The sequence below is a fragment of the Ruditapes philippinarum genome, unplaced genomic scaffold (genome assembly GCF_026571515.1).
Source record: "Ruditapes philippinarum isolate M1 unplaced genomic scaffold, ASM2657151v2 ctg3111_1_1_1_1, whole genome shotgun sequence".
In the NCBI taxonomy this organism is placed as follows: Eukaryota; Metazoa; Mollusca; class Bivalvia; order Venerida; family Veneridae; genus Ruditapes; species Ruditapes philippinarum.
The window spans coordinates 176,011-192,619 of record NW_026860451.1 but is presented as its reverse complement, the minus strand read 5'-3'; the positions used below and the strand labels follow the sequence as shown (position 1 = coordinate 192,619).

Sequence of the window (16,609 nt, the reverse complement as noted above, 5' to 3'; positions counted from 1 at the left end):
GATGATCCCTATTGTTTTTTGGGGTCAGTAGTTCAAAGGTCAAGGTCACAGTGACCGTTGGTCAATTTCTCGTTTCCGGATGATAACTAGAGTTCCTTTTGACCTACAGCCCTCAAACTTCATAGGATGATTGGTCTTATAGAGCAGATGATCCCTATTGTTTTTGGGGTCAGTAGGTCAAAGGTCAAGGTCACAGTGACCGTTGGTCAATTTCTCATTTCCGGATGATAACTAGAGTTCCTTTTGACCTACAACCCTCAAACTTCATAGGATGATTGGTCTTATTAATCAAATGATCCCTATTGTTTTAATGGTCAGTAGGTCAAAGGTCAAGGTCACAGCGACCGTTGCAGTGGGGGAGACATGCGCTTTTTTACAAAAGCATCCTCTAGTTTTATTACAAAGTTAATGTTGACGTACTTTTTGTTGTGAAAGCCAAATTTTTATATCACAAAGTCAATGTTGGCCTATAACGTATTGTGAAAGACAATTATTTTATAACAAAGTTAATGTTGACGTATTTTTTGTTGTGAAAGCCAAATTTTTGTATCACAAAGTCAATTTTGGCCTATCTCGTATTGTGAAATGCTATTATTATAAAACAAAGCCTGTGTTGGCCTATCACATTGTGAATGCAAAATATTATTTTATGAAGCCAATTTTGGCTAATCTTAATTTTATATTATGATTGCAAAGTTATACATGTATTATGAATGTAAAATATTATATTACAAAGCCAGTGTTTGCCTATTATTATATATATTTGATCTCGTTAATGTGCAATTATTTCATGTCCACTTAGTAGCTTAATTGTTCAATTTTGAATCTCAGATAATTTTACTAAACATGTGTGTTCTACAAATTTTAAATTGATTTAAAATGACTTTATTTTTATGTAAAATTAATGAACATATACATTAGAGATCCAGTCTTACATTATGTTTGTGTTGTAGCCATTACAAATTATTTTGTTCTCTTTAAACATTAAAACCTATATAAGATTAATGCTATGTAAGGAACAAATGATAATTTCAGAGATCTAATAAAATGTAGATTTTTTAACACCTTAAATTATATGAATAGAATATTATTTGATCATGGTAGGAATAGTTGTGGAGTTTTTTGTATGTATTGACAACTTACTAGTATATACTATATTCCTGTAAATGAATAAATTGTTTCACTATTAACCACTTTAACTGTTATATTTTATTTCCTTTTTGCTACAACGAATAAATCATATAGCTTTTATTTAAGATTGAAATATAATTATATCTTGAACCTACTTGTTCGTTATTTTTTGTGTGTACACATGGACATTAATTACAGTCAGTGATGTTTGTGACTATGCTAGGCTACTTGGAGCTGTTTTGGAACCAGCCTGTAAATTTGACATCAGTTTATGTTAAACTCTTGACTGCAAGCAATGAAGACTTGTATCTTTGTTTAAAGCTGGAACATTCTTCTCACATTTGCATATCTGAACTGCTGTTGGCCAATTAATTTAAGCATTTCAGTTCTAAAATTCCTACTTTAAATCTTGCAGAGAGAATGAAAGGTCCATGTTCTATTGACTAGATTCGATAGTAATGGTTCCCTGCTGAAACATATAACTTTGATAATGAAATCTTTTCAACTTCTGAGAGACAATTCAAGAATCATGACAAGACAGGTCCGAAACAACCTGCAGCAGAGGGTAAAGAAAAAACCAAACTATCAAATTTTTTACAGAAAATAAATTTTAATAACAAAACAATAATATACTATAATATATACCTCATACATTTAAGTCACAAATAAAATTTGAGCATTTTAAAAGTATTAAAATGGTATTTTCCTTGTCAAAGATTTCAAGCAAGCTAGATACAGTCTGTGGTAGAATTAGAGACATATAACAGCTCCTGGAAGAATTACTGTCATGTAAAATTTGTGATAAAATTAGTCACATAAAAGTTACTATTGAATAACAGTCTTATTAAATAAATAATAGAATAACCGTTTTCCCCTTAGATTGATCTGTTATGAAAATAAATCCTCTTTTTCACCCAAAAGATTTCAAAATTCACGAGTTGACTGTTATGCATTTCTCCCCCCCCCACCTAATTTTCTTCATTGCACTACTTTCCCAATAAAGTGAAAACAAACACTGGTGTTTGGAGTCAGTTAAAATTATGTAGCATTAAAAATGAATCCTCGTACAAGAAATAAATTTGTCTCTTCATAGTAACATACAGTTCTGAATTCAGTCTCTGGCTATACCACAAAAAATAGCTAGAAGACTGGCCCATGCTCTATACAGTTTAGAATTGATATTCAAATATTAAATATAAACATTGCTTCTTCTGAACAATCTCAGCTTAAGCCATAAAGGATATTTAAAAGGTTCATGGCAAAACTGGACAAAATTGGACTGTGAAAATGTTTTTATAACAATTTCAGTTCATGGCAAAACACGAGGAAACAGTATTGTGACATAAGCCTTCAACAATGTCATTAACATTTAGGTTTATGGTAAAACTGGATCTTCAACGAGAAATCAAAATTTGAAAATCTGGGGTATGTAGTCCATGCATTCCTAAAAGTTAGACAAAACAGAATAGGTGGTTTGAGGTAGGTCAGGTGCAACATTTTATTGACAAAATAAATTATATACTTTCATAACGACATAAAACACTGGGGTCTTAAACAAAGATGATAATTAAAATATATAAGACAACATTCAAAATATATTATTATATAAAGATAAAGCACCAAATTATATGGAAAAATGGTCATTAACATAGTACAGAAAGAGACATCATTAACTGATACTAACAGAGTACAGTAAGGAACATGTTTTGACAAATTATATGTAATTTTTGAGAATAACCAAAGTTTCAATATTAGTACTGACTGAAAAGTGAACACTGCAGACCATGATCAGATGGCATGAGTGTGCCATCTGATCATGGTCTGCCTAGTCACATAGATAAATGCAGTTGCGGCAAAGGGAATAGTGTTACTGTTTGAAAAATACTCTAAGCACGACTCAATGTTAAAATTTTGATCAAAGTCTGTTAAACTTCTCCAATCTCTGTTAATACACCCATGGGATAAGGGCCTTTCTGTTTGGAGGATAATGCTCAAATTGTTGTTTGTACCTGAAAACAAAGTAAACTTCTTACGTAATTGCAAAATATACTACAAATGTTCAAAGTATATTGTGTATAATTTAATTCATTGACATTGTCTACATTTCAAACATGAATTTCTTTCTGTCATAAACTCTTTATGCTGTTCTTAAGGATGAACATGTATGACAGCTACCATTTTGGGTTTTTTTTTGCTCTCAAAAAATGATGTCACACTAAAAATATCTTTTGAAGTGACAAAAATGTACCTACAACATAAAATTAATATGAAATATGAATACAAAATTAGGCAGTAGTTAATGTTTCATTAGTGTTTGTAACCTTTAGTTATCATATTTAATGTTTTTGCATGATAATTTTTTATTATCCCATGACTATATTTTGACAAATCCAAATCATTTATCTATTTGATAGACAGAACAAATGTGGACTATTAAATCGCTTTTTGGTCAAAAATTCTTCAACAAGCACAAGGTATGCTAAAAGTTGTAAATTCCATAAAGCTTGCACTGTATTCATGTATAAACATTTATACCTACACTGAGAGACAAAAATAGCCTAACATAAAATATAATCATTATACTGACATCATTTAACACTTGCATTAACATTGATATTACCTGGCACATGATATTACCTGGCACATTTAATGTCATTTATACTTAAATCAAACATAACAATCATTTATACATACATTGTATTTGTGTTCTATGAATTATTTATAACACACAAACATTTATACTAATATAGTTTTGTGCTATAAATTATCTATAAATCTACAAACATAACATATCAACATAAATTTTATACTAACATATTTTTGTTCCATAAATCATTTATAAATCTACTAACATAATTATATTGTAACACATAAACATTTAAACTAACATTTTTTTGTACTATCAACATTAATACAAACTAACATACCAGTTATGATTATGCCATGATCGTGGTATAAATGTTGCTGCAGAAAACAGGGCCCACACTAGCCCAGCCAGTGACCATGTAGCCAGTGCCCACCCTAGCCATTCAACTAGCTCACCAAAATAGTTCGGACATGTGATCAGTTCAAACAGACCACCATAGGGTATGTAATATCCTGTACAACCTAAAAAGTTAGATATAATTGTACATCTTTTCTTTGGTTCATTTAGTACAGTGAATTAAGAAATAATATATCCCTAACAATGACGTTAACCTTTAAAATCACTGTTTTGGAGTTTGGATGCGAGGAAATAGAATTATATCATGAGGGCGTAGTTAATGTCCAATATTCAACAAAATAATATTTAGGTCATTCTGCCATTTTCATTGTTGGTAATATGTATGCAAATACTTAAAGGCCCATAATGCCTTAGGAATACTTTCATTTCTATATCTCAAATTTTTAATTTTTGGTAATTTGTTACAGTTTTGAAAAAAATAAAATAATCATTTGTAACTTTTGCTTCTTTTGCTCTGATTACAATTGGTATAACTACCTTTGTATAGTGAATTAGTATTTTGTATGGAAGTCAAAATACATATACTACTTTGTTTAAATTTTGCTACCTTAACACAAACATACTGCAAGTTAAGCCTACTTTCTTCAGTTGTTAAACTTCTAACATGTTCTTAATCCATTATTAAAACAAATACTAAACACATGTTTGAAATTTCTAAAGAATTAAAAAAATATGGATTTCTGAGGTATACTGTGCTTTTCATACTAAGTACATCTTTAATCAAAGTATTTTATAACCAAAAAGAAGGGGTTAAAATGAACTTTACCATCTTCACCTTTTGTTTCTCGAAGTGATCTTAATTTATGATCTGCCCATCTATTTATAATGTAGCCCAACACATATAGCAAGATCCCTATAATAAATCTAGGATCACTGAAAATACAATAAAAACATATAGTTATAATTACAGAAAAAATGGTCAATTGAGCCCAGTTGTTTCTTTAAAAATAAAATGAAACAAACTTATTTTAGTTTTCAGATGGACTTTCAAAACGGGTGTTATTGTAATATTAAAATGTTTTTATACATATTTGCAATTCTAATAATAGAGCTTTGAAGGATAGCCTAATCAATAATATGGAAAAACCTGTTTGATACATCTTATAATCTGTATGTTTTATATTTTGTTACCAAAAATCCATTACAGACATCACCTATCAAGAACTGTCTCAATTTCTCTGTCACAAGTCTAAATAGTTGTGTTATCTGATAGGCTGGTGCCCAATGGTCCACAGATAGGGTGGTCTCATTGGTACCACAGTTCACAGTTTAATATTTCCAAAAAATTGTTTCAACAGAAAGGACCTACTTTCACTGAATAATTTTACTGTTTATGACTTTTGCATCTTTAATACTTAAAAGTAAATGTGTCCAATTCAAAGTCCATCAAACTTAATCTTAATGATTCAGAACTGCATGCAGTTGTTGATGCTACAGTCTGTATGCAAATTAGCACAGTACTTTACATATTTTTTGTTTGTTGTTTTTTTTTTTTTTTTTGTTGGTTTTTATGTCACATTCACACAGTATAGGTTATATGGCACCCTTTCAGCTTTACTGAGCAAGGAAGCTCAGGTGACCTTCCATGCAATATTTCAGGCATTAAAAGGCACCTAAGTTACGAACCACCAGCAGTCCATAAGCTAGCTGGATAGCCTTTTCACACCCACAGCGGTGAGGAGCAAGTAGTTTGAAGTCAAGTACCTTAACCACTCAGCCTAGAACAGCCCTAACTTTAAATGTACATAGCTTTAAAAATGTATGTTTTTCCACAGACATTTGGCAATGTTTGTAATGTGATCATTTCTTATTCTTAATTTAGTTTATGTTTTTCCTTTAAACTCATGCAATGTTGCTGACTCAAATTTGTCTGAATACATACAAAAAATTTCTCATGTAACTGAAGTAATCTGTAACTTGTAAATTTTTCTTTAAAATCAAAAAAACCATACTTACTAATAATAATTTTCTACAAAATCTGCATTTCCAACAAAATCTGCATTTAAGAAATGGAAAAGACAGTTTGGAAAAAAGCCTCCAAGCGTTATTCTGAAACAAAGATAAAATTATAAATGCAATGATGACACCAGTGTTTAGACATGGATTTTAAATACAGATGTTAAATTAAATCTTCTTTTTTCTTTTAAAATCATGTTGAAAATCACATATCATTTTGCACACTAGACTTCACCATATTTTTTATTGAATTCTTTGTCTGAATATTCCCTGTACATGTCATTGCTTTAAACTAATAGACATGCAACTTTTTGTGAACAAAATCTATTCCATGCATTGTTACCAATGCCTGCCTGTACTTATGCTTTCCATTTCTAATAAACTGCCAAGTATCATTATTTTAATAACATTGATGTAGAAATCTTTTCAGAAAATTAAGGGTGCTAATAAGGAAAAAACATCCATTTGAGAATCAGATCAGAAGAGTCGTCACATGGTGGGTACTACAACACATGACAGATATTATCAACATTGTCATTATCATTTTGCATTTCAAAGACATTGAAATTTTAGCCATCTGATCATGGTCTGTTCTATTACCTGTTCAGTCACAACATATTTTGAAATTTTTCCTAAAAAATACTCCTGATTGAAAGATGGACAAGTGAATTTATGATATTTAGTGTAGTAAGGATTAAAGAGAATTAACTTTAGATAATTAGATAATATATTAGTAAATGAAATGAAGGAAAATGTGAGATAAAAGTTAAAACTTTTCAGAAGAAAATAATGAATTAATCAAATTACATACCCCAAAGCTACTTTTTTACTCCTATATCTCATCAACATTGGATGTAAAATTCCTCTGAAAATACATATAACACAGAACTCAAGAAATGCAAAGATCAAACTATCATGTTTCATTATTGCCAATGTATTATTTTTGTAAAGGTACGTCTTAAACAACTTTCAAACTTTATTACTCAAGATTCACCTCAGACACTTGAGTGGAACCACTAACCATTTCATTACCACTATACTGTATCATAATATTATGTGTATGGCCAGATAAAAATCTCTCACAATTCTATCATATTCATTAAGCTGAGAGAAATATTTTTTGAAATTGGTCAATATATCACATACATGTATGTAAAAGAACTTGACAATTCATCTTAAACTTGTTACTTATATTTTGTCGATTATATATAAAATTATAGAATTATGACTCCTAAAATGGCTGCCACTTTTGTCAAGGCAGATAAATATTGTAAAAAATCAGGAACTATCTATAGACTAGCTAGTTTCCTAACAAAACAGAATCTAATATTCCTGGCGACATTTGAGAAGATTGCAGTAAAATGCAATGCAAGTGCTTCAGTGTTAGTAAATTAACCAAACACCCTACAGGGCATTAAGAGAATAAAAAAAGGCCTTCTTAGATAAAAGATAACAAAAGAACAAAAGAAACCCTTTTTCATTCCAAGCCGTGGAGCTGGGAGTGCAACAAATGAAAGTAACATTGTACTTAAATAACATGCATATTATGTTCAGACAGTTTTACCAAATTAACAGCTCTACATTCTGATCTTAAACTATATACATACCTGTGGACATAATGTGTAAGCCATAATGCCATGAAAATATAATTTGTATGTTCTCTTTTACTTCCATAAAAGAAAAAAACCTGCAAACAAAAATGTGTTTTTAAATATAAATTACGGGACAGACAATGCTGAAGTAGTACAATTTTGCTTATTCTAGTCATGCATGATTAATAATTAAAAATACTGTAACATAACATTTTTACAACTTATTGATCTTACAATCTTAAATATTGCCATGGACAAAATTCACTTTCAAAGCCTTATGTATTTGAACTTAAAACATGCTTTAAATAAACATTTGATTATAACTTATTGTTAAAAAAGTATCTATTGAACAATTTAATAAGTATAAATGATGTGTCATGCATGCGTTTTAAAGTTTGAAGACCTTGTCCATTGGCTTAAATAATAGTCTGCTTGTTTGTTTTTGTTGGATTTCAAAGGTCATAGGGTCGTCAGTTTTTCGCCTTTTCTGGTGGCTGTTTTATTTAGCATTTTATTAGCTGTTTTAAGCATTATTTCAGGCCAAGAGGATATCTGAGTAAAACCAACAACCTTCTGTTACTGTAAAGCTTCCTCACATGTAAGATTTCAAAGTCCCTGATTCAAACCCACATTCGAGAGGGGAAAGCAGTTTGAAGTCTCCTAAACCACTCAGTCACAGAAGCAAATAAATAGAATCCTACTATCAATCTCCCCATGGACCACAGCTGCCAATCTTTAAAATTCCTACATAACATTTTGTATTTTATTCTATCATATATACATTAGTGTATAAATAAATGTATATTGCTCATTAGAAACAGCTATACTTACCAATAAAAACATTAGAACTCCAGGCAAAGCATCAGAAAATATATGCCCAAGTCTTTGATGTATCATAGGTCCCCAGTTTGCATCCTGAAATATATTTAAATTTTCAACCATATTAAATATCATAAAGAGTTTATAAACAATGACATAAGAAGAAAAAAATCTTTTACTGCTTCAACTTTTTGCCTGCTGGTTGCAACTGATTTTACCTATGTAACCAATGCAAACAATTAAAGATCAACCAGAATATTGGGCCATCTGATCATTGTCTGCACTGTTGGATATACGGTTATTAGCCCATGCCAGTCACTTATTAATTATATTTTTTTATTATACATGTGTTATTATCTTATGCCCTTTTTATGATACAAAAAACAACAACATACATTTGCTTCATGTTTGCCATAGGGTGCTGGTTTTGCCCATTGAGCAATGATTGTAATGACAGCAAGGACAAACCCCAATATCACTAGACCGTAGTGCACCCAGAACCTTGTGCTGCCATCCTCGTACAGCTTCCATGGTATAGCCTACAACAAAAGAAAAACAAACTTAAATATTACGGGGAAGTCAAAGGCTGAGTCCGCAAAGCAGGCCCGGGGCTTTGGCTTGCCCGGCTATAGACTACATGTGTATATTTAAAAGGAAATCAAATAAGAAAAACAATTAAAAAATATATAGAATTATACACCTATCAATGAAATTTTCAGTGTCAGTTATAGTCGGGCGACGCCATTTTCAATGTAACTCTATGATAATATGCGAGATATTCCGATAACGGACAATCGCAACTTTTTGGATTAATAATAATCGTCAAGTGTTCGGGCGAAAACGGAAGCAGTGCATGAAATAATGGATGACACATTTAAAACGGAAATATGAATGATTTTTTTAACCGACTTCCCCGTTCAAAGGCTTTGCCTAATTTCATATTGACTCTCATCCTGCTGGACCCATAACTTATGTCCAGTGCAGACCAAGATCATCCAGTCGGCTTGTTATAGTTTGTGATTGTCAAGCATTTGCCAAGAAATAAAAATATATAACAGCAACATACAGGACTAATGTGAAGTCTGATCAATTGTTTGCACCTTTGCCTATTTTGTCATTTGATATTAGAAAGATTTTCCCAAAAAATGATGAATGATTTTTTCGCAATTGAAAGATTAACAAGTCCATATGAGATTTTTATCCTGGCAGGCATTTCATAATACATGTGGTAGGGGGTGGGGACACAGGCGCTAGTCACATAATTAAATATTTTACATGATCGGTCTATATATGTATATAAAGATATCTTATTATAGTATACAGCCCATATAAAACTTTAAAAAGTTTGTTTCAAGCACCTGTGGGTGGGGAGGGTGGTACAGTACTAATTTGTGACCAAGGTACTTTTTCTACAAACAAAATCTAACAGAAAAAAAGTTGTCACGATAAATGCGTATCACAGGTGGAATGATATTCAGGTGTGCATTCAATTATCAGATATTCATGTCTTATTTTAAATAATAAATTAAATTAAAATTACTGTAAAGATGGTCATCTGTTTAATTGTTTACATAATCGGGAACGGACTAATTTATGTTTGCACCGGTTGACAATCGGAACATCTCGGGCGACTTCGAGCAAAGTGGTTTTCCCGTTTCTAAAAATAGTAACAGGAGTGAAAGTAAACATTGTTGAAAGGTAACATTCTGTATTAATTACTACTTATTCGATTAAACTAAGTGTTTTTTATGATAATATGTCGTAACATATTTTCAATAACAAAAATGCTAAGCAGGAAACCACAGACATAATGGTATCTTTCTTTAGCAGTTTTGTCTTTTAAAATTTTTATCAGATTATCACAGATAGTAAATAGGTAAAGGTCAGGCAAACGTTCTAAATTGTCAGCCAGTTTTCACACATATGATGTTGTTTAATATACAGTGTTGACTAAGACTAATTGGCCAATATTTTCTGTAGGTGTCATTTACAACATCAAATGCATAAGTGATGCCAGTTCATCATGTACATGATTGTGTAGAAAAGGAATTTTGAATGAGCACTTCTTTGTGTTATCTATCTACAGTACATGTATCTTCTGTTAAAGTCAAACCCCTCACGGGGATGTACATGACATGTACATACAGTCAGTGTCCATTATAAATACAATGTACATATTTTAACAAAGAATAATAATAATTCACTGAACCTTTAAGCCCCAGAAATGCTTTCATTTAATTATATTTCTCAAAAGCTTTATATTATTGTATATTGGTATCCTGGTATAGTTTCCAAAAAGTTATGCATTGGCCAATTAACTGTTGCATTTTGGCAATATGTACAGTAATATAATTATAGTGATTTAGGAAGTAAAAATTCTACAATCTTTATATTTTGCTAAATTTTTGACAAATAATATCACATTCAGTGCTACTGCAGCAAATTATTCTGCATTTGAATTAAAAATTTGTTGTCAAAAAGTTTTTTTTTTCTATTTATATTTTAGAGATGAGATGGAGGCAGAGAGTCTGAAAATAGAAGAATCTGCTGATGCAGGAGTTCTTGAGGAGAGAATATTTAATGGTATCTTTGATTACAACTTCCAAGACAATGAGAAGTTTATTGAAGGTTGGAAGAAGGTCAGAGATGTCATACCAAAACAGAAACTTTATGAGTCGCTGGTCCGAGCAGAAGTGTTCTTTTATTCCAGGTATTGTATATGCTTCCCAAATGTTTAATAAAGCATTCCTTACATTAAGATAAGTTTCTCATCGGTGGCTGGGTGGTTAAGGTCATTGACTTCAAGTCTTTTGCCTCTCACCGGTATGGATTTGAATCTGGTTAGGGGACTTAGATTATTTCATGTGAGGAAACTATATGTCTAGCTTATGGAAGGTCAGTGGTTACACTCAGGTGCCCAATTATGCCTGAAAAAATGCACAAAGGATAACCTAAGGTATTCCTCCACCAGTAAAGCTGGAACGACAGTGTCGGTGTGACTCTAATAAAAAGCATAATAATTATTGTCTAGCACCTACATTAAATTTTATTGGCTGATACCCATCATTGACCTCTACCTTTGGTTTGGTTCCAGGTCATATGAGGTGTCATGTTTATCTGTTCACATAGGTTCAGTTGGTTTTTAGCCTAAAATCAGTTAGACATTTCAATAAACGATAACCAGGGTTAGCTGAAAACCTCAGAAATTTTAGATTGATTGTAAACATTACATTAATTTGTTCCTTTATGTCAAGATATGACATTTTGCTTTTAAATCTATTTTTACCAATTGAATGCTATCTTATCTTTATGATATGGTCCTACTGGAAACATTTACTCCATAATATAATATGTTTTGTAATCGGTGTTGAGTACAACAAAATATGCTATCTTTATATCAATAAATAGTGAATGTTAAAAATCAAAGAATTCTTTTAGTAGGGTCGGTTAGACATTTAACACAGTTATTAAGTTATTGTTTAAATGTTTAACATTTTTTCTATAAATCATGACACCCCTAGTAAAGGCCCAGATGGCATATTGAATGGAAGCTTAATATTATAGTCATTTAACTTGAGTGTACCTTTTTTTGCCTGAATCTGAAATTTTTTACATCATTGATGGTGTTTAATGTATTATGTCAAGTAATTTCTTGATCATTTATTACAGAGAAGTTTCACCAGTAGATTTGATGGGATATCAAAAGTGGTTAAGCGAAAATAGCAAGGAAATTCCAAATCTAGGTAAGATGGTTTATCTTTTCAATTTATGGCCAATTGAGTGCACAGTCAACAGCATTATCCAGTCAAGCCTCATACCCAATGTTCACTTCTTATTTCTTGCTCCTTAATCAATAAGGTAGTAAGATTTTGAGTTTGGAGAATGCCTTTAGCAGTAAAATGTTCTTCAGGTATGGATATCCAAGGCAAACACGAACATTGAGTATCGCTGTCATTTGTCTTTCACTGCTGAAGTTGTGTGGGATAAGTAGTCAGTTACTTGCTTAGAAATTTGCAATTACTGTTTCCAGGGAAGTCAGTTAGGTGGATTGAATGTCGAGATGCGGCCAAATAAATGTGTAAAGATAAGGGTTAAAACCAGAAAAACTTCCAACTTAACTATTCATAAATATTTTGTCATCCTACTTGGCATCAACATTGGCATTAACACTGAGTAACAGCTTTGTTTGCAATTTCATATATTATTTACTACTGAAAGTATTCATATCAAACTTCAAACATTTGTTTGGGATCATTATAGTAGGTGGCTATTGAAGACTCATAACTCTAGCATGGATTGTTACTGAAATGTTCTTCATTTTTGAACTTTATAAGAAAGTTTGTGAATGTTGTTTAACTAGCAAACAATAACAATGGTTAAGTATGCTGAATTGCTTAAAGCCTTTGTAATCTTTTTTCACTCAGTGTGGTGAAAATTATCACTATGTTGAATTATTTTGTATCCGGAATTTCAGTATAAGAACGCTCCCTGTAAGACTGGTGTCCTTCTACATTGTTTTACACTGTTTTTCTTTAACTTTCAGAAGAATTACTTTCTGCTGATCAAACAGTTTATACAGACAATGCCAGCAAAGAGGAAAAAAGCCAGAACGAACTTGAAAATAAAAACACGAAGATTGTGAACGATATAAATAAAGAAATAAAGTGTTCCAATTCAGAACAAACAGAGGAAAATGTTATAGCCAAGCATCCGGCTAACTTTATTGAACTTATTGAAATGATTCAGAGTGGCATGAAGCTACCGGACACAGATGACTTGAATATTGAGCCACTTAATATGGATCCTACGCCATGTGATATACAAAGTCCAAAGAAACCTTGGGAAATAAGTTGATGTCAGCAACCATTATATTATGCTAAATGAATAGAAAGATATAATAATATTTTTAAGCTGTCATGTTTGTTTTTTGGATATTGACTCCTGGTATGAGAGTTTGGTATCTAAATTGGAAGAATGATGTTGATTGTAATTTCCATGAAAGCAAGTACTAGTATATATATATATAGCTACAGTGTAAAATTATTGCTGAACACAATAGTCAGTAGCAATGGATTATTTTGTTAGTTAACTTTTCATTATGTGAGTAATGAAATAGAGACACTCTTTGTTAAATCAATTATCTTATTTGAAAAATGACCATAAAGATATAAAAACACTATGATGATATTTACAGATTTTGAAAATTTCTAACAAATTTCTTTTACACAATTTAAAAGTATTCGTTTTCTAATATTTTTATTAACAATAATGTCATTGGTAGTAGGAATTTTCACTTTTGTTGTTAATCACATCAACATTGTTTACGTCACATGATAAATTTTCGGCCATGTTGCAGAGGACCTTCGGTGACCTGTGGTATGTTAAGGCACAAGCAAGCACTTGTAGAACCATTAACTTATGTCAACAACTAACATGTACTTAGGTTTCTTATTTTCTATTGTGATTGAATTCAGGTTTTATTCATATAATGTTGCGCTCCGACTAAAATATATCGTTTGTAGATCTGATCAAAAGTAACTAGGTGATTTTGCTTTTCCGACACAGTTATTTTTAGCAAACCTTACGGAGAATTATTTTATGTCATCAGTAAAGTCAGTCAAGTCATCAATTTTGCCTTAGAAATATAATTATTCTACATTATGTTATATTATTTTTGGTAGCTTAGCGTTGATTCTAGGTAATTTATTTAAAAAGTATGGGCATTGCCATTTTTGTTCATCTGTAATCAATATTTTAATATTGTGAAAATCAGGTTCACGTTTCTGGTTTCTCAATGGTTGAAAATAGAACCGATCCACAAAAGGGGTCACTGATTGGATGATTGCAAGGTCACAAGAAGGTGACCCCTTATCGTCACTGTCAGATCTACATGTAAACATAAGAATATCTAAACTTAAGTCAGATTGATGATGTTGTGACCCTTATTTATGTACTTATAGCTTATATTTTATTTGGATTAAACTTGAAGATAACTTACTAGAATGTGTATGTGTTTTATCATTCTTACATTATTTTTATGACTTATGAACCAACACTGAGGAGAAAAATTCAAAAGACCAATGAACGTAACTTTAAGTTATAAGTTTTGAAAATGTTGATCATTATCAGCTTTGTCAATCAACAGGGGTAAACTTATTAAACTGTAACACTGTATGACTACATGGAACAAATACACATAATAACCCAATACTGCACTAAGGTGACGATATGAGGATGCACCTTGATGTGTGCTACCTGTCACACCATTTTGTTCACTAGCAACATGTGATACCATATCACAAGGGAAGATATTCCTGTAATCTGGAAAGTTTAGCCCTATTGTTTTGCTGAGACTGGTTAACCTTTTAGAAAATGTTAATTTATCGAAAGCTTGCTAGCTTTTTCACTTTTAATATTTAAAAATCTGGAAACAAAGTGATCCCTCTGAAGCATTAATCACAACAAAATTACAAGAGAATTGCAGACTCGGTGTGATTGAGTCTGTACATGAGGGATAATGAATACGTGCAACATCCCTCACACCCCCTAGCACCGGCTTGAGTGGTACTCAATTAAAACTTGTTCATAATAAAAATTGGAATGCATTCTTCAGGCCAGATAATCGTGAAGACTGTTGCTATCTCCCATTTATATATTTCAACATATTTCTTGAGTAAGTTTTTGCATTTAAGTTGGCATCTCCTTTACTACTGGAGGGAATGGATTGAAACTTTACATGCTTATTCTCTTTGATTGATCTTAAATGATTGGCATAAGTCCCATAACTCTGATTTGCTTTAAGAATATTTATGCCCCTTTTTCCAAAGCTCAGAACTCTCATTTTGGATAATGGATTTTTAACAGAATTATGGCCCTTTTTGACATTATCCAGGCTTATGTTTAACTATCAAGAACTGAGAATAAGTGAGCATGCTGTCCTATTGACAGCTCTTGTTATTATCTTTAATATAATTTTGGTCTACAAATATTGAATTGTCCCTGTATCCTTGACCTTTCACTTGATATGCCATTTAGCTCATTATAGGGAGAGCATTTGGTTTGTAATCCAGAGGTCGTTGGTTTGAATTTCTCTGTGCCATTTTATCTCAAACATGGAGTCATTTGTCTTGCTGATCAAGAAACTATATGGAATTGTAGTCAGCCTTGTAGTCAGCCTTATACACAAAAGATATTTCAAAGAAAGACAATATCATAGATGCAATTATAACCAAGATTTTATTTTACTTGTATATACTGACATTCTACCTGTGGATAAGCTAGGTTTACATTAAAGAAACAATTCAAGAATGGAATCAGGGAAATTCTCACAAAAATTAACAACTCAATATACCAAATCAATTAATTTCTCTTTTTTAAGCATAAACCAAAGACTTAGAACCTATATGTATGTAATACAACAATTTAAGTTGAATATGAACATTCACACAAGGCAAAAACGTACATTAACATAGGCAGGAACTATTGTAATATTTGTAATGATTAAAGGGGGGAAAAAAAAAATCTCACTCTTTCTGTTTTACCAGAATGATTATTCTAATTGCGAAAAATGACCTGAAATTCAAATCAGGCTTAGAACAGCACAAAAGTTCAATTTCAATAACTCTTAATTATCTTTAGCAATTCCTTTCTGTGAAGTGCCTAATTAAGTTGATCTATAAAAAAATTCAAATTTTATGTTTGACCATAGTCGAGTTCCTTTAAAATTGAACAATAACTTTGCATCATGCCCAGAAGAATTTATTTATGTTTTTATCTTTAGTAGTTTTTCTTTTGATACCGCATATTTAGAACTTCAGTTACTATGTATCCTGATGAACGTCTTAGAAGATTAAAACCAGTAGATCCTTGAAAAAAAAAACAGTTTACAAACCATCCTGATATTCTATATGATTGTGTTCTCTCCTCCTTTTCTACACTTTCTGTTTCAGTTTTAATTTGGTTTAAATTTGTTTCTTGTTATTTTAGCTGTGATATACATGTACTAGTGTATGTCTAAAATTTACAGCATCAAGTTTCAAGTATCTGCACAACATTGTTGATTGTTATTGGTAAAAGGATTTTTTCTAGATTTACTGATATTTTTAAA

The 16,609-nt window shown here is 31.3% G+C and overlaps 2 protein-coding genes across 3 annotated transcripts; one reads left to right on the top strand and one right to left on the bottom strand.

The window, feature by feature from the left end:
• Window positions 1-1,738: 1,738 nt before the first annotated feature.
• LOC132760109 (uncharacterized) lies at window positions 1,739-10,165 on the bottom strand. 2 transcript variants are annotated; one of them, XM_060752006.1, is made up of 9 exons: window positions 10,043-10,165; window positions 8,898-9,041; window positions 8,515-8,598; window positions 7,699-7,778; window positions 6,903-6,956; window positions 6,092-6,184; window positions 4,902-5,008; window positions 4,059-4,239; window positions 1,739-3,140 (listed from the first exon to the last, which is right to left on the bottom strand). In XM_060752006.1, the coding sequence occupies exons 1-9, from the start codon at window positions 10,055-10,057 to the stop codon at window positions 3,077-3,079; spliced, it is 822 nt and encodes a 273-aa protein (XP_060607989.1). In that variant the 5' UTR covers window positions 10,058-10,165; the 3' UTR covers window positions 1,739-3,076. The 2 variants fall into 2 exon arrangements, with proteins under 2 accessions (XP_060607989.1, XP_060607990.1); XM_060752007.1 differs by having other exon boundaries at window positions 1,740-3,140; window positions 4,911-5,008.
• On the top strand, window positions 10,048-14,505 carry LOC132760113 (uncharacterized). The gene is made up of 4 exons (XM_060752010.1): window positions 10,048-10,200; window positions 11,009-11,212; window positions 12,172-12,245; window positions 13,046-14,505. The coding sequence occupies exons 2-4, from the start codon at window positions 11,016-11,018 to the stop codon at window positions 13,354-13,356; spliced, it is 582 nt and encodes a 193-aa protein (XP_060607993.1). The 5' UTR covers window positions 10,048-10,200; window positions 11,009-11,015; the 3' UTR covers window positions 13,357-14,505.
• The last annotated feature ends 2,104 nt before the right edge of the window (window positions 14,506-16,609 follow it).